The sequence below is a fragment of the Phyllopteryx taeniolatus genome, chromosome 8 (genome assembly GCF_024500385.1).
Source record: "Phyllopteryx taeniolatus isolate TA_2022b chromosome 8, UOR_Ptae_1.2, whole genome shotgun sequence".
Taxonomy (NCBI): Eukaryota; Metazoa; Chordata; class Actinopteri; order Syngnathiformes; family Syngnathidae; genus Phyllopteryx; species Phyllopteryx taeniolatus.
The window spans coordinates 26,296,124-26,318,765 of record NC_084509.1 but is presented as its reverse complement, the minus strand read 5'-3'; the positions used below and the strand labels follow the sequence as shown (position 1 = coordinate 26,318,765).

The 22,642-nt window shown below is 42.2% G+C and overlaps 1 protein-coding gene across 1 annotated transcript; it reads right to left on the bottom strand.

Annotated features, from left to right (window-relative positions):
* Positions 1-458: 458 nt before the first annotated feature.
* pak4 (p21 protein (Cdc42/Rac)-activated kinase 4) lies at positions 459-21,265 on the bottom strand. Its single transcript, XM_061782424.1, has 11 exons — positions 21,107-21,265; positions 9,832-10,069; positions 8,530-8,702; positions 8,254-8,464; positions 6,492-6,725; positions 5,889-6,332; positions 5,621-5,754; positions 4,507-4,633; positions 4,115-4,240; positions 3,889-4,023; positions 459-3,098 (listed from the first exon to the last, which is right to left on the bottom strand). Exons 2-11 carry the CDS (start codon positions 10,030-10,032, stop codon positions 2,943-2,945), a joined length of 1,941 nt encoding a protein of 646 aa, XP_061638408.1. The 5' UTR covers positions 10,033-10,069; positions 21,107-21,265; the 3' UTR covers positions 459-2,942.
* Positions 21,266-22,642: the final 1,377 nt, after the last annotated feature.

The following is a 22,642-nucleotide window of genomic DNA, read 5'->3' as shown; positions in this document are numbered from 1 at the left end:
CTGGAAATTATTTTTTTTTTTTTACACAATAAGCTGCAATACAAGTGTATTAAACTAGAAACACATTTATAAACAATGTATTTTATTTGTATAATTATTGAGGGCGGTGCAACAACATGTACTTATTTGGACATATTTGTCTTAATCGACTGTGTAGTAGTTTTGTGGCACAAAGTAACAAACATTCAATATTGTGATGTAGTTAAGTGTAAAGTAACAAGCAGCAGAAGCAGGACTTTGTGGTCAGTTGTTGTTTTGGTCACCGGCTTTGTCTTCTTCTGCAGTTTGGCGTCTTCTGTGCGGTTTGCTGTTATTTTCTGGGCAGCACCACAGCACTGCATACAGGCTTGGCACATGTACTACATCGTTTTTTGACAATAGATAGACTGATAAGACAGATATCCAGATGGATAGTCAACATTCATAATGAGTATTTTCCCAAAAAAGAAAAGATCGGATTTTCAAAGCGAAGTGTTTTTATTTTCTCGCCAATCCCAGTGACAACACAGACAGACGCTGATGACATCATCAACTAGAAAAGTGGAACAGTTCATCTCGATTTCTATTTACACAGGATTAACCAGGATGACCCATCATTTGGCCAGCGATGACGTCAGAGCGTCCACGCTAGGCAAGGAAGGCACTCAAACCCCCAACAGCAACACCGTTGCGACACTGGCAACGGAAGAAAACATTCGGGAACAAGATCCACGGGGAATATTTATGAAAGACAATTCGCACTGGGAAGTGATTGTTGCTCAAAAACAAGGAAATCATTTCCATTGTGCTTTGAATGTTGTCGTACGTGTCGTAGGACATGACGTAAAACTAGCTAGTTCTAGCTAGCTTGGTCACTTTCTCCGATGTAGCCATGTTCTTTCTACTTCTTAGACGCCATCTTGTTACACAAAAACGAAAAACATTTAAACGTGCAAGGAATGTTGACGCATGTCTTAGTGTCGTGGGACATTACATAAAACTCACTAGTTCTAGTTGCCAGTGTTAGCTACTAACCTAGTCACGTTCTCCGACACAGCCATGTCAGTTTGTGGCTCAAAATCACAAGAAAACGTTTTCAACGTGCGGGAAATTATGTCATAAATGAGCACGGTCTAAAATGTTGTAAAACTAGCTAGTCGCCAATGTTAGCAAGCCTTTACTCTGTGACAAGTTAGCATGTCAGCATGTAACTATGTTCTACTTCGACGACATCTTGTTGCACAAAACACGAGAAAACATTTTCAACGTGCGAGGAATGTTATCGTACACATAGTATCGTAGGTCTTGTGGCGTAAAACTAGCTAGTTGCAGTCACTAAGTGTTAGCTAGCCTAGTTACTTTCGCCGATGTCCTACTTTACGGACACCATTTTGTCACTCAAAAATATGAGAAAATGTTTTCAAAGCATGAGGAACACTGGCAAACAAGAATGGCCTAAAATCGCATAAACTAGCTAGTTGTAGTAGTCAGTGTTAGCTAGCCTCTTTCTGGGACATGTTAGCAGGCCAGCATAGAGCACAATGTAGTTACGTCTTACTTATTGGACACCATTTTGGCGTTTTCAATGTTTTTGTACGTTCACAACTACAGTCCAAAACGTCCTGATGTAAAGTTTGCTAGCTGTAGTAACTAGAGTTAGCGAGCCTTTTTTTTGCAACACATTAGCCTGAATAGAACGTAGGTTGTAACATTACCTCCACCAAGGATTTTTTTTTGTCAATGTTTGCTGAACTGAAATACAATTTGATTAATTGAATTTGAGTAGATAGCTTAGTGTCTTCTTCATTTTTGGGGGGGTTACCAATTTCAAGTAAACCTGATTGTCGCTTCAGTCGCGAGTCAACAAACAAACAAAAACAACGTAATTCCCGACTCGCTGATTGGTTAGTGTTTCGGAGCTAAAATCTAAAAGTGAACCAACATTCCGTTCCAGCCAAGAAAAAGAAACAAAGAAAGGATAGGTGGGCACGCTGCCCCCTGCTGCTTGGGAGGTAAACCAGGACGTACCAGCTCGTTCTGCTACATGAGAAGCACAAGTCCATGTATAAAAATAACAACACGTATGTTCTGTGCTACGCGCCAAACCCATGCTTGCTTTTGTTTGGTATAAAATCACGTTTGTTGTTCACGTCAGCGAAGGGAAAAGGAAGCACCGTTTGGAAAGATATCACAACTCATCATCGCTAGATCAAATATCAGCCTCATCTATTCTCTTTTTTTGTACAAAATTCGTGTGATCTAAAAAGTTAATTAAAAAAATAGTATGTATGTACACCTAGCAGCCACATGACAACCAGTGTGTGTGTGTGTGTGTGTGTATAAGTGGTTGTACAGTATATGTTTGAAAGACTTGTTTGTTTTTGTGTCTAATTCAATACATTGCAGTCATGTTGTGGCTTGTGTGTGTATAAGTGTGTACGTGTGTGTGCAGCTTCTAGTGTTGACAGTGCTTGAAAAAAATCATCATCATCATCATACCAAAATCATCATAAACATTAAAATCAAATCAGGACCACATGACAGTGACACTCATATTCCCATACAGAAAAGCAACAATATCAACTCCAGTGTTTACCTTTGACTTCATGTTTTGCTCGTTCTCCCGCTGGCGCGCGTCGCTCAGTAGTCAAAAGTCCCGGCGGGACAGAAACCGGGACCGAGACAAGGCCAAGGCTCTCCCGTCCGCTCTTAAAATCCAAGCCGGGTCCAAATAATAATAAAAGTTCCAGGTTAGGCAGGTTACAGTACGTGTTCTTTCCATTAACAGTAAGACTCGTGCTTGAGTCGTGAACACACACACACACGCACGCACGCACGCACACACACACACACAAACTCAGCCAAAATTATTGCTTTGTATCCAGGGAAGAACAAACAAGCAACCATGCACCCCCCCCCCCCCCCCCCCAACAGTAGAAAAGGCCAAACTGTACAAGTAGTCCTCATCTGACACGGTTGTGCCTCATGAGGGGCACGATGCAGGACGGTGGTCCGGCCTTGCTCAGGAAGCTGTGCTTTAGCAGCTCCCCGGCGGAGGCGCGCTGAGACGGGTCGCGCACCAACATGCGGTCCAGGAAGCCCTTCAGCACCGGGGACACCTGCAAAACAATCATATCCAAAAATAATCATGTAATACACATTTAATATGACATCCATAAAAAAAAAAAAGAATACAAGCGCACTATATTGCCAAAAGTATTCGTTCACCTGCCTTGACTCAGATATGAATTTAAGTGACTTCCCATTCTTCATCCACAGGGTTTAATTTGACATTGGTCCACCCTCTGCAGTTATAACAGCTTCAACTCATCTGGGAAGGTTTGCCACAAGGTTTAGGAGTGTTTTGCATGGGAGTTTATGACCATTTTTCCACAAGCGCATTTCTGAGGTTACACACTGATGCTGGACGAGAAGGCCTGGCTGCCAGTCTCTCCGCTCTAATTTCCCAAAAGTGTTCTATCGGGTTGAGATCAGGATTGTGCAGGCCAGTCAAGTTCATCCCCATCAAACTCTCATCCGTGTCTTTATGAACCTTGATTTGTGCACTGATGCACAGTCATGTTGGAAGAGGAAGGAGCCATCTCCAAACTGTTCCCACAAAGTTGGAAATGTCCAAAATATTCGGCCCCGAGCTCCAGTGAAAGGAACTCAGAATGCTTCTTTCATAGACTGTTCAAATGTTAACACAAACATCGTCCGTACAGATAATAAAGGCTTTACGATGGTAAAACTTCCTGACTCTGATGTGTAATGGCTTCCACTGAAGAATGGGCGATTACCAATCTTTACTGAATAGAAAGTTTAATCCTTTAGTCCATTAAAATAAATCAACATCCCCCCCCGTCCCCCAAATGTGTCCGTCACCTCGTTATCTAGCAGTGACTGTACCTTGTGCAGGTTCTTGAGTTTGGGTGGTAGGTTGTCTCGGATCATCTTCATGGCCTTGAGCGGCGGCTCGTTGAAGTACGGCGGCTCCCCGTCCACCATCTCGATGACCATGATGCCCAGGGACCAGATGTCTACCTGGATGGGTTGAAACCACAGACACGCGAAGTGGAACGAGGGTCTTCTTGGAGGTCCTAACATCAGGTGAAAAAGGAGGCGGGAACGATACCTCGGGTCCGTAGGGAAGTCGCGATATGAGCTCGGGCGCCATCCAGTACGGCGTGCCCACCAGAGACTTCCTGCGCTGCACTTCCTTCGACACCTGAGCGCAGAAACCGAAGTCGGACAGCTTCACCTGGACACACGCACACAAAAAAGGTGAGTATAAGACAGTTTATTTCTTCCAGCCGTCTTAAATGAGACAAGCGTGAACTTCAACAACCAAGTCAATCTTTGCTTAGGTGCCTACTTCTGAAAATCTGCCTGTGAGCGGCCCTTCTGCCCCACTCTGATGTCATAGTAGGGCAAATTTACGTGATACCAAAGTGTACGGCGTGCTGTAATTATTGATCTTTGGGGTAGTTTGACGAAAGCGTGCCACAGACGCCCGGGAAGTCGTACCCTGCCGTCGTGGGTGAGCAGGATGGAGTCGCTCTTGATGTCGCGGTGGATGACGCCCTGCGTGTGCAGCACCGACAAGGCCTTCAGGACGGACAGACACACGGTGGCGATCTGCTCCTCGTTCATCCTGGAGGCGGGCGGAAGGATGACAGGTTTTCACACAACAATCGAGTGGAAAACAAACAAAGCAGAACTGTTTGGAGAACAGTACTACACTGCCTTCGACCTTTAATGCGATCACAAATCTTCCACATTTCTTAGTTCTGCAGTAAACCCCCGGTATATCGCGGTTCACGCTTCCGCTATTTTTTATTTTAATTTATTATGCGCAATACTTTTTTTTTTTTAACCAGTTAAGGCAATTAATGTTGCATATTTTCACTTATTGTGGGCGGGTCTAGAACGTAACCCCCACGATGGAGGGGTGTTTACTGTATTCCTATGTTGATTGTATGTTGATTGTACGAGTATAAATTTGAGTGAACTTGACAACAAACAGCAGTTTGGCGGATAATGAACAATTCTTCAAAAGAGGAAGAGCGCTTTGCTGTAAAACTAAACAAAGACAATTATACATTGCGTAATTAAAACAACCACATTGCTTTGCCGACAGTCCGCTAGCTCATAATAGAAAACGGCATAGCTGTGCCATATCGAAACTAGCATCGACACTGCAGTGGTTATAAACCTTTTAAAAAAACTTTTTTTGTACATAAATGGTAGCAACATGTCGGTAGACAGCATAGAAAGATAGTCCTATATTCTTTATCCTCTGCAAAAAACGACGAGAACTCCTCGAGCTTCGTTGTGACCGTCCTCTTCTTGTAGTTATTATGTATGCATGTACTATAGTGACCCCTGGTGGCCAACACGCACACCAGACATACAATGTCCATTGAATTACAGGATGAAATCATAATGCACAAATTGTTTAATTCAATTTAATTGCATTATCACTACTGGATGTTTTATGACGTAAAATACTGTAGAGCGCAATTTGTATTGATTTAAAAACACGACAAAAACTTTTGTTGGTGTTTTCTCAGGGGTTTGTACATATCAAAGGCACTTGTGTTCATTCCAATGGGGAAAGATGGCTCGGGATAGCTCTCACCGAGTGTGTGTCACGATGTCCGTGAGGGCGCCGCCCTCCAGGAACTCCATGACCACCCAGAGCTCGTCGCCCACCAGGTAGCTGTTGTACATCTCCACCACGTTCTCGTGGTGATAGTCACGCATGATCACCACCTGAAGACAGACAGAGAGACGGTGAGGAGAGCAAAGTACTATTCACAGTGCTTTACTTTTTCGAAATTTTGTTTTATTCCAAAACGGATTCTTTTTTTTACTTTGCGGCTGTCCTATAAGCTGTTAGCTGTTACCTCATTGAAAAGAAGCTCTCTGCGCTGTTGCTTCCTCAGGTCCATCTTTTTCACCGCAACCAGTTTTCCCGTCGTCTTGACGGTGGCGATGCACACGATGCCCGTGGAGCCCTCTCCGATCTTGATGTAGTGGTCCAAGTAGGTGCGCGGGTCACCGGGATCCACCACCATCTGCAGAGCCGTCCGGAACTGCTCGTGGGACACCCTCTGCGGCTCCCTCTGCGGGGAGCGGGCCTCGGGGGGCGGCGGCAGGCCGGAGGGGGCGGGCGGCCGCGGTGCCGGCACGTTGGGGTGAGGGGTGTGCGGTTGCTGGCCGGCCTCGGGCGTCACGTTGGGATGCGACGAGCTGTGGTGAGGGTGGCCGACGGGGGGCTTGGAGCCGGAAGAGCCTCGCCGGGGGATGGAGGGGCCATTTTGAGGGGATGACTCGTGGGGATGCACCGGCTGGAAGGAGGACACGGACGAGCATTGTCACAAAAAAGAGAAAACAAAAAGTGAGACCATGACCAGAATGTTGAAGAAGACCGCGATGGCTTGACGTCACATTCACACATTCAGATGTCGTCTTGTCGTGCACATGTCAACAAGCATATTTTTGCTTACCGGCCCAGTGGGGCTGCGTCCCCCGTCGCTCTCCGCCCGAGGATACGTGTTGAACGGCCGCGTCGTCTGCTGTGCCGTCTTCATCACCCCGTCGGTCACCGGCAGATGTGGGGTGCGGATGTTGGGCCCGGAGAGAGGCCTCTTTTCTCGGGGGGACTGGGGGCTGCCATCCCGCACCCGGTAGCTGGACTTTGGCCTGTGCTCACCATGCGGGTCGCGGCGGACCAGCTGATCCTGAAGACAGCAAGTGTTGCAATAAAGAACGCTGCATGAACAAGAATTATTAGTAAAAAAATGGAAAAATATTAATACTCAAATGCTGGAAAAAAAATACAGTGGATGCCCACATATTTGCATTTCCGCATTCGCAAATTCTATTCTATTCTAAAACCTATTAACTGATTCTTGGGGGAAACCAATCGTCCGTTATTTGCGGAAACTCCCGCGTTTAAAAAACATATTGTGGCAATTTTTAAGAGCGTAAACTGTTAGCAGATTTGTGTGATTTGCAGTCAGGCTCGGTCCCTAAACCCTGCGAACAGCGCAGGTCCACTGTACACAAATGTCAGAAAAATACACAATTATTGAGAAAAATAGACCAATATTAGAAAGAAATAGAACATTTTTGAAAAAATTATACTGTAAAAACACTGAAAAATATACAAGAAAATACATAAATATTGGAAAAATAAAACATGAGGGGGAAAATGTGAAATATTACAAACATTAAGAAAATAGACAAAAAATACACAAATAGAAAAATATGAAAAGCAAAAATATTAGGCAAAAAATATGACTCAAAAATACGGGGTGTCGTCACTTTATGATGGTCTCAGGACTGTGTGTACTTACCGTTTTTCATTTGATTGTTTTGTAATTACTACCTAAAAGTGTTTTACTTACAAATATCTACTGTAATTATGACTTTCCTTAAAACATTGAAATATGAATCAAAAAATACACCAAAAGATGAAGAAAAGATTAAATACACAAACTGTATACACAATATTTGAGAATATATTAAAATTACATTTTATTACACAAATATTCAAATTACGAAAATTACCGTATTTTTCGGACTATAAGTCGCAGTTTTTTTTCATAGTTTGGCCGGGTGTGCGATTTATACTCCAGAGCGACTTAACACATTATTATATAATTTCACGTTATTTTCACACTGACAACCGCAAGAGGGCGCTCTAGGGCTGACGAAAGCGACGTACAAGAGGAAGCGGCGCATCGTCTACCTCCGGAGTTGGCGGAGTTGTTTAGAAGTGATTTCATTGGATTTAGTGATTTGGAGCGACACTGATGCTTTGGTAAACTTGTTAGCATGTTCTTTATGCTATAGTTATCTGAATAACTGTTAAAATGTTACGTTAACATACCAGGCACGTTCTCAGTTCGTTGTTTTTGCGTCACGTAACGTTAGCTGAATGTGTTACGTTAGCATACCGTACACCTATTCAGCCTGTTGTTCTCTATTCTATTTTGAGTTTAAATTGCCTTTCAAGATGAAATGTTTGTTCTGGGTGTTGGATTTTATCAAATACATTCCCCCCCAAAAATGGAAATACTCCAGTGTGACTAAATATATGTTTTTCCTTTCTTTATTACGCATTTTTTGGCTGGTTCAACTTATACTCCGGAGCGACTTATAGTCCGGAAAATACGGTATATTAAAATACAAAGATGTTAGGCAAAACAAAATATACAATTAAACTGGGTCAGGTGTGTCGTGTGTCTACATCCGGGTTCTAACCTGGTTCTGGTCCCGATGCTCTCTGTCTCTGTGAGGGGGTGGCGGCGGGGGACCAGAACCCGGTCTGTCTCTGTGGCCCCGGCCTGGCTCTTGGCCTCGGGGTCGCTGCTGAGGCCGAGCGAGGACCCCGTCGCCTCGCTGAGAGCCGCGGAGGGCGTGCTGACCGTGCCGGGGGTCACCTACGCCCTGGGGGTCCGGCCTGGGGCGTTCTCTATAAACGAAAATGCACAAGTAGTCCCCAAGTGTTTTGGGAAATTTCTTTGCATCTCGACTCACCTGTCTGACTGCGAGGGCTGCTGCTGGTGGGGGTCTCCATTCTCCTGGCGAGGCTGCACAGGGGGGCTGCCCCGTCGCAACGAGTTTGAGCGAGTCACCGACATGTTGTCAAACTCGTCCAGAAGCCAAGTCAGAGAGCCGTCCACCCCCAGCTTGTTGCCGCGCACGATTGTCTGAAGACAAAGAAGAATTAAACAATTACGAGCCGTCTACTAAGAGCGTTCTCGGGCAAATTCCGATATGCTAGGTGCCGAGCGTAGGAAGACGCTCAGTGCCTTACGAACAAAAATAAATAAATTAAAAATAAAAATTACAAAAACAAATAATAATAAATAAAAATCAAAGAAAATTAAACACTTTAAAATATTTTTTTTTTTAAATACTAAATTAAAAATGGAAACACACTAGAAGAAAAAATAAATGTAGGAAAAATAGGGAAAAAAATGAAAAATACACAAACTATTTAAATTATGAAAAATAAAAATGATTAGCTGAAAAATTAAAAAAATGAATAAGAATGAACAATACAATAAAAAAAACTATTATATATGTAAAAATAGTACTTCAATAAACATTTTTTTTTAGAAAAACATTTAAAACAGTCAAAAAAAATGTACTAAATGATTGCATGTTGGTCCTTGGTTTACGATGAGAAATTATAAAAATATTTCAGAAAACTTCAAAAATGGAAAGAATTGTACAAAATATAATTTAAAGATAAATATATTTGAAATGATTTTAAAATGGACAAAAAATTTATATAGGCAATCCAAATATTGAAATAAAAAAAGATAATAATATATATATAAATATATATAAGTAAAAAAATAGCAGATGTAAAAATACACTATAATTGGAAAAATAGAAAATTGGGAAGAAAATGAAAAATATGACAGAAAATATAACATTATTAGAAAAAATTTACAAATATTTGAACTATATAGAAAATAATGGATAACAAAATTGAAAAAAATGGCAAACAAAACTAATATTTGACAAAATACAAAATTTCAGGAGGTCCTCAGTTTAAGACAAAAATACATGCAAAAATATAAGGTGCAAAATACCATACTGAAAAAAAATATTGGGAAAAAATAGGGAAAAAGAAAACTCTGTCCAAGAAGGCAGGCTCAGCTGGCACTGTAATTACTGTATTTCATTTGATTGTTTCATATTTCTGGCCTACAAGTGCTTTTCATACAAATATATACTGCAATTGTGACTTTACGACGAGTGTAGGATAGTAAGTTCCCACTTGAAATTCCATTGTAATGAGTTTTGAAGCCACAGCACCGGTCCCACCTTGTGCGGGTCCACGGTGGTGATGACGGTGGCGTCGATGAAGGGCTTGGGCCTCTTGGCCGTGTCCTCGATGAGCGACTGCCATTGGCGCGGCAGGCCCACGAACTTCTGTTCCTGCTCGTCAAAGTCGGTGTGCACGCGGTGCTCAAAGTTGGACGGCGCCGAGATCTGGATGCGCGACTTCTTCTTCTTGGTGAACATGGCGGCGGCCGTGGCGGCAAACAGCCGAGCATCAGAGCTGCGGGGAGGAGAAATGACGACATCACTCATGGTGTGCAAATTTTTCTCTAGAACAACAATGGATGACTGTGTCACACAGATGTTCAGCACATGCAGTGAGAATGTGAAGCACCTGCATGCCGACTTTGCCAAAAGCAGAGGACTGAGATTGCTAGCATCATAAAGGAGAAGACCACAAGCCAACAAAGATGAGGAACATGGAGGTCGGATCCACAAAAGTTAGGACCGTGACCGCTAGGAGCAAGAAGGAGAGGAACAGGTAGGCTGCGACCATGAAGAAGAGAACCGTAGGGGCTAAGATCATAAAGACTAGGACCTTGAAGGGGAGGAACAGGTAGACTAGGTCCATGCAGGCAAGAAGCATGATGGGAGCCAGGATCATAAAGGCTAGGGCCACTAAGAAGAGGACTGTGGAGAATGGCCAGGACCACATGAGCTAGGATCAATAATGGTTTCAGACCATGGAAGGCGGCATAATGAAGGCTAAAAACATTAACGGCAGGAACATGGATGCTAGGACAATAAAAGTGAGAACCATGAAGGCTAGGACCATAAAAAAAAGAGGAATTTAGCAATGCAGAGCATGAGTGACACACCAAGAACAATTGAGGATAGCAATACTTTAATGACAAAGCGCTAAAGACGTGTCAGTCTGTTGATAGTGCTTAACCACGGGGCTCCTTGAACTATAATTAACTTTAAAACGTACATTAAGAGTTAACAGCTCGCAGTGAAAGTGTCTGGGTGGCTCTGCTGCAACATGCCTCTCCGCCCAGCTAATGAGCGTGTCGACAGCTCACACGCAGACGGCAAACCTCCCTCGTGACTGCATCAGACGTCTTCTTACCTCCATCGACAGTAAACCCGTTTATCGGTTCCAGCCCCAGCCGCAATAGAGGCCATACAGTATTCAAAAACAGTTTGTAAAACACTTGGTGTTACCCCTCCCGAAAGCTTGAAACCCATTCAAACTGAAACACACTTTTACATGTATTCTTCAGCGCCCGTTCTCACTTTCTTGCTGTCAAGAAATGGGAGACTATCGTATAAATTGACTTTGAGGACAGAAAAAGAAGACTGGCTGGCACAGTTCCCCAAATAACAGGAACAAATATACTAGCTTTGAGTTATGAACGTGAAAGAAGGGAATATAGAGGCCTGGATTTCTCTATTTGTCACTCCCTGTCTTAATTGACTGTAAAACTGACACAAATCAAAAGAGAGTGAAACGTAGATTTAAACACCAAAATAGAAAGGGCTGCTAGCTTAGTGCTAACTTATGATGTGAAATGCCTTAGAGGGCTAACTGAAATTAGCATAGATGTTTTGGTAGTTATAAACCTTCAAACAACTGCTACTTTAACACAGAGACATAACATGCATAACATAAATTCTCTCTGCTCAGTGGGAGCAAAGACTATCTCTGGAAATTCCAGTAGTCGAGGATCTTCTGCCTCGTCGACTTGCTGTTAATTACGCTACATCTCTTCCTGGGGCGCTCGGTGCTGCCCGGCATGTCGTGGGACAACATAGTACTACACTGAAGGTGCGCAACGCTAATTTGGACTTGACTGAATACTGCATGAATTGTTAAAAAAAACACGATAGCTTCAAATTCCACAATATCGCGGCGGAATACTGTACTCCTCATTGCCCACAATCCCCCTCCTCAACCTGCACAGATACCTCCCCCTCGCTCTCCCAGTTGCATGTTCGCCTGGCCGAGCAGTGAGAAAGGATGTCGAAAATCATCTGATGAGCACGCTGACCTCATTCCATTTCCATAGATGGATGGGTGGACGGACGGATGGATGGATAGATAGATAGATAGAGAGATAGAAACGTGTTTCACACAACATCGCCACGATGTACTTACTGTGCTCCTACTCGCTGCAAGAACAGATTGTGCCGGACCACAGAGGGTCCAGTGGAGAGTACATCTGGAAGGTATTCACAGCACTTCACTTTCCATTTATTCAATTTTGTAATAAAGCTGTAGCAAAACAAAATGAAGCACTGTGAATACTTCCAGATGCACAGTACTTGGTAATGATTTAACACCGACTACACGAGCTCCCCCCGTCACTCGCTCAGAGTTTTACCATTCTGCAACCTGTCATCGAGGGCGGTAAAACATTCATCGCACAATACCTCGCCGGCACGTAATTATTTTCAGTCAGAGGCTCTTCAGAGGCTGATCTCGCATAGCTAGCCGTCTGAAGGCCAGAATCGCGCTGGCGTCGGCTGATAAGCCCAATGTAAACAACCCGAAATACACGGTTACTCATCGCACTTGTCCTTGTGAAAACGTAATTCCACGACAAAGCCACGACTTGGCTTTCAAAGCCGGGCAGCCACTTGCCGAAATCGCGTTTGTAACCTGCACTTGGGCATCAGCAAATGAAAAAAACCTGGACAGTGTTAAGACTAGAAGTTGAACTAAAATAATCAAAACGGAGATGAGTAGTTCACGGGCTTCCATAAAATACAAGCGATCATCTACAGTTATAATTGGAAGTTTCTATGGGTGTCCTTTTACACCTTTGTTATGGGTCCCAACATTTTGACTGTAAAAACAGATGACTGTCATTTTACCAGAACCTAAACACAAGATCACACCATTGCGTCCTACTGACTACGTTTACATTACTCACGTACATTTCCCCCTCTTTCGTCTGCTCCTAGCTTTTCAAAATGGGAACAACAAACAAGGGCGGACTAACAAAATGCTACAAAACGTGTTAAAAAGGGCCCAAGAGGGATATTTCTACTCTGTCATATATGGACAAGCAGGCAAGATGTCAGTGTCATGCAAAGGTCATATAAACACACCTGAGGGCAGGACATCCAAACTACTCCCCTTTGTAAAAGATCGGCAAGGACAAAATTAGACAACTTGTCGAACACGGAAGTACTCTGCATCTAATATTTTGCCACTCTCCTTTAGCTAATAAGGTAAGATGATGAAGCTGTCAGTGTACATGCACTACAGTTGTTCAAACAGAATCAGGAACATTGTTTATTGTGATCAGTCTCATAGAGCAATCGGATATTGTCCCAATAGTTGCATTGATTAGCCTTGCTATTGTATTTGCGACCTCACAAATGTTTCCAGATCAAATGTGACCCGCTGTGAAAGCAGAACAAAAATGAAACCCAACATTGAGGTAAAAGCAGACGAGATAATGGGAATGAGAGTATAATATTTTGAACAAAGTATAAATACTGCATCACTGTTAAAAAGCATTGTTGTACTATTATGAATTTCCCCAAAAAGGATTACAATACGGATAAATTAAATACAAATAAGAAAATTTAATTTAAAAAATACTTGAAAGATGAATAAACACACACACACACACACACAATATATACATTCTCAGGGCTCGGCATTGTTAAGAAGCCCCACAATTCGATTTGATTTTGAGTCTTTAGGTCACAATTCGATTCAACGTCGATTCTTTCGGTTGCGATTCGATATTAATTTAAAAGCCCCGATATTGATTCAATAAGAAGTACAAATACACAAATAATTACAAGTAAATTGTGACACAAATGTACTTTCACCGTCAAACTCCGTTCATTTATTGCCTGTGTTGTTCGAGTGTCTTTTGTCCATTTCTGTGTTCCGGATTGACAGAGGAATCCAAAATGAGCCCAAACGTCTGATTTAAAAGTAGAAGCCCCTCGCTTCATGCTGCTGCTGTGCTTCGCTTTAGTCACCATTTCGTTGTTTGGTGGCGTGCGGCTTCCGTCCACACAACACGAATCACACACAAAGCGCCCCCCCACTGGCCACGAGGTGAATCGATTCGGCCAGGAGGTGAATCTATTCAGAAGATTTGCATAAGCATGTCACAATGACAAAACTGTCCATCAGTGTTGTTTTTGTCGACGATGATGATGACGTAATTGACGGCCCTTTTTTTTCACGACAACGTGACAAATGACGAGCATAATAATCTTTGATGACTAAATCGTGACGAGACGTGCGCCAGGCGTCGCTGATGACACGAGACAAAAACGTTAGTGGATGGTCTGTCAGACGTTCAAAATGTACGCCTCGCTGTACAAACGTTGTTTGTATTTTTAGGCAGGCAACATTCGGTCGGCTAACCCTTGCATCCTCTGCGGCTTGTGACATCACAGCTGAGCGAGCGAGTGAATCGAGAGAAGGATGATAAGATGAAAAGAACAACTGACAACTTCTTGAAGAATGTTACGTTAAGGCCTGATTTGTCCGAAGATCCAAACCAACGCTCTGACATGGAGCACTTGAAGCACCAACACTTTTCAGTAAGTTACCCGTCTTGTCAAATTGTGCTTCAAATAAAGGACCAGATGGTTAGATAATCATTTACCAGTCAATGTTGCCTAAAAAACAGGCAGCTATGATTATTATTATTAAATTTATTTATTTATTTATTTTTTTAGAGTGAACCTGTAAAACTGCGGCATTGAATGCGATGCGGTCGAAAATTTGGGTGCACCTAACTTTTGTGCTCGTGCACCCAAGAAAGAAAAGTTGGGTGCACCAGTGCAAAACGTTCGTTGAAAACCCTGACATTTTTTAAAAACAACAAGACAATTTTTACATCTTTAAAATATCTTTGAATTTATATTTTTCCAGAATTGCAGGTGAAATTGACTGTTTTAAAGTTTGAAAATCTTCAAAACTACCTTCAGCTATTTTTTCTGTTTTATTTATTTAGGTCTTATTTTTCCATATATTGTATATATTTTTGATGGTTCAACACAGTTGGCGTACCAGGGAAACGAACATGAGCGTTATATTTTCAAACTGGTCAACCTAATCGCCATCAACATGACGGAGGCTGCTGACAAGTGGCTGCTCAACATTTAAGCCTTAATGAGTCACTTTCGGCAGCCATTCAGTTAAGTGTAAAATCTCACGTGTACAAGCTAACACAAACATCCACCACAAGTCACTTTCCTTCTAAACAAACAAACAAACAAATGTGACAAGTTAATTTAAGTACAAAGGAGAAAGAAAAAAACATATTCAGAAAAAGACAAAAACTGGGTGGCTCAGGAGTGGCCAATCACGTGGCTTCTTTCAAACGAAAGCACGCAGGGCCGTAGCCAATGGCGGCAAGCTTTCAGCAGCAGGTTGAGGAATGTGAGATAGCCTATGACACACTCACACACGCACACAGTTCACAAGGTCAAACGTGCTCTCAGGAAGGTTAGCATCTCTCACATCAACAGCGCACCGACTCACGTTGAGATCCTCGGGCAACTTTCAATCACGCACATAATGTGCACTGTAGCCGCCGTCTCTGCGTTCGTATTCTGACGGAACGCTTGCTGGACACACCGTGCGGTGGGAGCATTTATTCCTCAAGATCTGCAAATCTTTTCTGTGGCTGACGATGTGTGGTTGAAGAAAACGCTCAATCTTCAAGGTTGTCAAAATCGAGTGTCGCGTGCGGTCATGCCTGCAGCCAAACAACCCACGCGCAACTTAAAATAACTCTTCATATTCAGTACACGAGGAAATCCAGTTTTTGCTGAGAGATCATTTTGAGGGAGAAAAAAGTTGTTATTTTTATCCACAAAACTCGTACGGAAAATGAACCGAAATGTGGCCCAAAAATCGAGGAACTGACCGCTCGTCGGGTTACCTGTACCGTCGCACCCATACTGTTTGTTTATACATAACGACGACACAAGAAAAGCGAAGAGATTTCTGGCGTTTGCAAATGCTATGTGAGACTTACAATTCTGATACTAGCCCCGAAGCCGGAAAAACTTGTACTCTTATCCCACGTCAGAACTGTTTATAGAGAACAGTTTCTTCCTCCAAGTTTTATTTATTCCGGGTCGCCGTTTTGTGTGAGCCTTCTCCAAATGTTCTTGTTAAGGGTATTCCTTTATCCACTTCCCTTTTGACATCTTATTTGGCAGTCTTTCCATTTGATTCCTTGTTTTCAAGTCCCTTGTACTTCCATCTCCGTCACGTTTCTTCCTACATGCCGTCCTTCAGTTGTCCACGTCAGACATCCAAACCACCTCAGTCTCGTTTCTTGTAATGTCTTGAAACAGGTTATCTTCTCGGACTCCCTTTTTTAGTCACTCCGTTCATCAATCTGGACTTCTTCATTTCTGTAACGTCGAGCTTCTTTTCTTCTACTTTCTTCAGTGGTGCTGCTTCCAATCACTACATCAAGGTTGGTCGAACGACTTCTTTATGTACTTGGCGCTTTAAATTTAACAGCTTTGATCAGAACATCAAAAACGATGTTGAAAAGTAGTGGGCGAAGAGCGGCTCCTTGATGGATTTCAGCCTTTATTTCCAAACTATTTGCTGTTCCCACAATGCTTGTTACTCCAGTTGTGATATTCATATCGGATTCCTCGATTATCCTCGCATACTTCTTTCGTACTCCGCTCTCACACTCTAGCATAGGCCTTCTCCAGGTCAATGAATGCCATATGTAGGACTTTCTGCCTCTCCAAGCACTTTTCCCTAGTTTACCATCAGGAGAATATTCCATTTATCGTACCTGGGACTGTCAATGAGAACTTATGTTTATACAGAACAGCAACATGGGGAGCACATCAGATTTTACAGACAATGTGAAGGGGCTACATACAGACACCATTTCGCCTGTTACGACTGATACTACCTCTGAAGCCAGAAAATGTCTGCCTCCATCTTATGGTTACACAAGGTATACATAAAATAAGACAACCTTTATTAGTCCCTCAATGGGGAAAAGTTGCAGTTACTGTAAAACCATTTAATGGTGTTTAAAGGCCACGGTGATGGTGCATCCTGAGAGACAATAGACGTGTTGTGGTATACATTGAAACGCAGAGACATACGGAATATTCCTCTCAAAGGACGTTCAAACGAACAAAACAAAACAAAACAAAAAACAGCTTGTTGACTCCCACCCCTGTTCCCTTAGTGTTACAACACCACTGAGGCCCAAGTCAGACCATGTCGAACTTTCTAACGCTGTGTGTTGTGCATTTGTAAAGAGCACGTCCTACCTTGACTTTTCTCGATTGGCATTGAAACTGTGTCTTTTAGCATTAGTACCACATGTACGTGATGGAGAAAAAAAAAAGCCTGACGACAACACAGAGGAATGCAGCGGGAGCGTTTAGCGGCCTTGATAAGAGTTCACGCTGACTCTGTAATGTTTTTGCGTATCTTTTGTGTATTTTTGCCTTTATTCCTGAATGTCCAACTGTGGTGGTGGGTGGGTGCAGGGGGTTGGGTGTTGATATTGGCTCCTGTGGTCATTCCAGTGAACGCCCCCCCCCCCCCCCAATCCGGCCCTTCAAAGGCAACAAACCTGGCCGTGCCTCCCAGCCTTTGTGCTGCTTACGTACTACTGACTGGATTCTCGGTGTGTTTATTTCATCAGCTTAACTTGCCGCTTCATGCCTCCCCGGTGCTGGGGGCCACCGCTCAAACAATTCTGCGACCGGCGGCAGTGCTGCCACAGAAATTCAGCAACAAGTTCTAACATAAAAACATAAGACCAATCTGCACAAACTCAAGCGTTTACATGGGGCCGGGGGGAACGCCCTTAAAAGTAAAATCCCAGATTTGTATTCACAAAATTCAGATTTCCATAAAAGTAAATGATGATGACATTATTCAAAACATTTTTTTACCCTTCCGAGATTCGCTTTATTTCTCCTCATACCAAATAAGCTTTGAAACTGTTTTTTCCCCCCCCCCCAGCATTAACGCGCATAGACATCCACAGAAATAATATAACCCCAATTCCAATGAAGTTGGAACGTTGTGTTAAACAAATAAAAACAGAATACAATGATTTGCAAATCATGGCCAACCTATATTTAATTGAATACACTACTAAGACAAGACATTTAATGTTCAAACTGATAAACTTGATATTTTTTTAGCAAATAATCATTAACTGAGAATTTTATGGCTGCAACACGTTCCAAAAAAGCTGGGACAGGTGAGAAAGTGGAGGAATGCTCATCAAACACCTGTTTGGAACATCCCACAGGTGAACAGGCTCATTGGGAACAGGTGGGTGCCATGATTGGCTAGAAAAGGAGCTTCCCTGAATTGCTCAGTCATTCACAAGCAACGATGGGGCGAGGTTCACCTCTTTCTCAACAAGTGCGTGAGAAAATAGTCCAACAATTTAAGGACAATGTTCCTCAACGTACAATTGCAAGGAATTTAGGGATTTCATCATCTATGGTCCATAACATCATCAAAAGGTTCAGAGAATCTGGAGAAATCACTGCAAACCACCATTGAATGCCTGTGACCTTCGATCCCTCAGACGGTATTGCATCAAAAACCGACATCAATGAGTGAAGGATATCACCACGTCGCCTCAGGAACACTTCAGAAAACCAATGTCAGTAAATACAGTTTGGCGCTACATCCGTAAGTGCAACTTGAAACTCTACTATCTGTGAAGGCACCATTAATGCTGAAAGGTACATACAGGTTTTGGAGAAACACATGCTGCCATCCAAGCAACCTCTTTTACATGGACGCCCCTGCTTATTTCAGCAAGACAATGCCAAACCACATTCAACGTGTTACAACAGCGTGGCTTCGTAGTAAAAGAGTGCGGGTACTCGACTGGCCTGCCTGCAGTCCAGACCTGTCCCCCATTGAAAATGTGTGGCTCATTATGAAGCGTAAAAGACGACAATGGACAACGGAGCTGTTGAACAGCTGAAGCTGTGCATCGAGCAAGAATGGGAAAGAATTCCACCTACAAAGCTTCAACAATTAGTGTCCTCAGTTCCCAAACGTTTATTGAATGTTGTTCAAAGAAAAGGTGATGTAACACAGTGGTAAACAAGACCCTGTCCCAGCTTTTTTGGAACGTGTTGCAGCCATAAAATTCTAAGTTAATGATTATTTCCTAAAAACAAAGTTCATTAGTTTGAACATTAAATATATTGTCTTTGTAGTGTATTCAATTAAATATAGGTTGAACATGATTTGCAAATTATCGTATTCTGTTTTTATTAATTCAAAATTAGTTAACTCATTATTAATTAGTTCAACACAACATTCCAACTTCATTGGAATTGGGGTTCTCAGTGCTGCTGTTTTGGTTAGCAACAGCAAATGGGTGGCGGCAACAATAAAGGCACGAAGCACCGATTTTCTGCTTTAATGGCTTTATTAGTTCCTCTGCACATTCGACGTCAACGGGTCCTCCGCTAATCGCTACTCTTCTCCGGTCGCCGTCACTACAATTGCTCCTGTACACACTCGCACCGGCGCGCATGCCTCCCTCCTTCGCAGTCCCGCCGGACGACGCCTGCGCAGTCCCGTGTCACTCACACATCGACGCACACGCCCACACACACTGAGATTGCTGTCACAATCACGTGGGACAATACCCGTAACAGAAGCATTTCGCCGTAAATTTCGACTTTACCGGTGAAATCAGACGTAACGCGGAAATTCGTGTTACGTCGCCAGTAAATCGAGGATTTCCTGTACTACCTTATAAGTCATAAAAATGCTGGATCAACTTCTTTGCTTCACTCCATGTTGCTACCGTTTAGGCCTGCAGTTGATCAAATATTTTTAGAATTCAGTATTTTACCGATTAGCCCATCAATTAATCGGATAAATATTGTTTTTTTGTTATTAAAACAACATTACCAAGGCAAAATGTGCATGTGAGGAGCAGGTATTTTTTTTTGTCCACTTGGGGTGCCCATCCTCACATTCTACACTAGTATCTTTGACGATTAATGTGTGGCTTTAAAAAAGTAGCAACATAAAAAGTGGCCATTATCTTTGTGGAATTTTCTAAAACAAAAACAAAAACATGGAACGAGCACTTCAAATGCCCCTAAAATCCTCCCAAACAATTAAATTGAGGAAAAAACAATAGATGACAAGAGTACATGACTTATTCTACTGCTCTTGTCACCAATAATGTTCCATTTGCGCTATTGAAGTTGAGTTTTTCGGGCAACTTTGAAATATCACGGTAATTTTGGAGAACCATTCGGAATTTCCACCCTTACCAGCTTATTAGTGGATCTTCTTAACTGTAACTTGTCAGCCATCAGAGATGGGCTTCCCCGCAGAAATTATACTGTCTTAATCTAATTTGAAGGCTTTTTTTTTAAAACCAGATTTTCTAGAGGTGATATCACACAAAAACGTTCCATGCTTAGCCAGTCTGCGCATTGAGTGCCAGTTGTGACCATAGGAACTCCTGTATGAATTCTATTTTCTTCTACTTTTGACCACTTGGGTGGACGTTTTCCTTTGACTTTTTTTAATGGTTTCAGCCCAAGGACCATTAACACAGAACAGTGACATGGAAAACAGACAAGGATGAGCAACAGCGTTAATCCAAAATTTGCCCAGGCTTCATACGCCTTCCGTGTCTATTCCAGCACCAATACTACCTCCGAAGCCGGAAAATTGCTGGGTCAACGTAGGAAGAAAATTTGGGAGGCTTTCTCAACTTCCTTGAGTTCTGAAACGTTCCAGTGTGCTTGCTATCCCTTGTCAATAACAGTATCAGGCTATATGTCAAAATAATGGGGGGCGACCATCCCCTCTTCCGTGAATCTGTGGCATGCCGGGAATGCGTGATACGGTACTCACAACACACACACACAACCACACACACACACACACACACACACACACACACACACACACACACACACACACACACACACACAGGAAGAGATTTTGGCATTTAGCTCTTAGACGTCGTCGAAAATGAACAGCTGTAATTCTATTGGTCCGACAACTCCACCAGGAAGTGTTTCTTCGATTTTTAATAAGTACCCTAAACCGGCTGAGGAGGATTTAAACGTCATTTTTGTGACATTATAGCGTGGCACAAACGACGGAAAAAAGTGAGCGTCCTACTCGGAATAGTAGTAGGCTAACGTTAGCAACAGCTAGCAGGTAAACGGACGAGAAAAGCGCCCCCCCCACCCCCTCACCTCAAACTTGGACACAACTTGCCGCTAAAGCTGGGCATTTTAGAAGAAAAAAAGATTGCTCGCTCACCACGTAAGATCCCCGGTGAACCGTCCGTGGCGCCGCAAAGAGCGCAAAAGAGCCCCGGGATGACTTTTACCAGAGCTGAGAACAAACTATTAGCCCAAAGTCTCACTTTGCCGACGCCATGTTGGAAGCGTCAGGAGGGGGTGGGGGGACTACATCCGGGAAACTGGCAGGCCGCTGCCATGGCAACGACCACTGATTCGACCGGAACGACATACGACGTTTCGCGGTTACGACGGCACGCAAATAGGAAAGAAATGGAAAGGTATCCGAGGAAAAAATGCACAAATGTTGAAACAAATATCGGAAAATTACATAAATACCCCAGAAATATTATAAATAAATATAGAGATAATAATATTGGGCAATAAGTGAAAGAATTCGAGGAAAAATACACAAATATTGTATTGGAAATATATGAGTTAAAAATAAATATATAAATATTTGAGATGGAAAAATAAAAAAATATTGAAAAATAGCAGACAAAAAAATACACAAATAGGAAAAATATTACAAACGATAAAAATATATTGAAAAAATGATGACAAATGTTAGACAATAATACATAAATAGTAGAAAAACTTATATTCGTTACAAGTGGAAAAATGTGAAGTTATTTGGAATAAAACAATAATTAAAAAAATATTACCACTACATTGACATAAACACATTTAATATTGTTTTTATTTGACTTCGAATGTGTCTCATTGGAAGCTGTTCGAGTTCTCCGAACTGACTAAAAGGATGTGAGATTTGGAGGTAGAAGTCTCTTATGGTCTGGTTTTCCGGTTTGGTTCCAGTCTTGTCCTCGCATCCTTTGCTTTTACACATGCTAGGCCTCCAAATACAACAGATGAAAAACATCAAGCGCAAAGGAAACAAAAACATAACAGGCGGTGAAAGCGGTTCAACACGACATTTTGTTTTATTTGCAATTAGTCTTTTTTTTTTTTTTTGAGTTTATCACTATCGATCTGGCTGATGATGTTGCGATCCTATTTTCTTCTTTCTGAGCAATAGCCACAGTAAAAAAAAAAATAGATCATAACATGATTTATATAATTCAAGGGATATATTTTACTTGTATAACACATAGGAGTCCAAAAAAATGGATTTAATTTGCGTTTCACTAACGCAAAATGTGGCTTTTTCTGGTATTCCGTTCATTGCTTCCCACTGTGCAACGCTGTCATCTAGTGTTCAGAATATGTACTGCATAACAGAGTCATTGTTTGAGGTTTTATGTAGAATACTGTACTAGCATAGTAAAGGAGAAATGTTGGTATTGTCCATGCTCAGTTTGAATATTTGTTAAATTTTACTTCATTTAAAACCGCAATGGCTTTTGCCATTTTCTTTTTGTGAAATTTATAAGACTTCCGGCTAAGCACTTTACAAATCATGATTACTAAAAATTTGGTTTCCTTTACAATTGGAATTTTCATCTTATCTCTTTTTACTGACACATAATTTGTCATTATGTCATTAAATAATCTAAAATGTGTCTTCTTGAGATTGAATCACAGTCTATTGCTATCA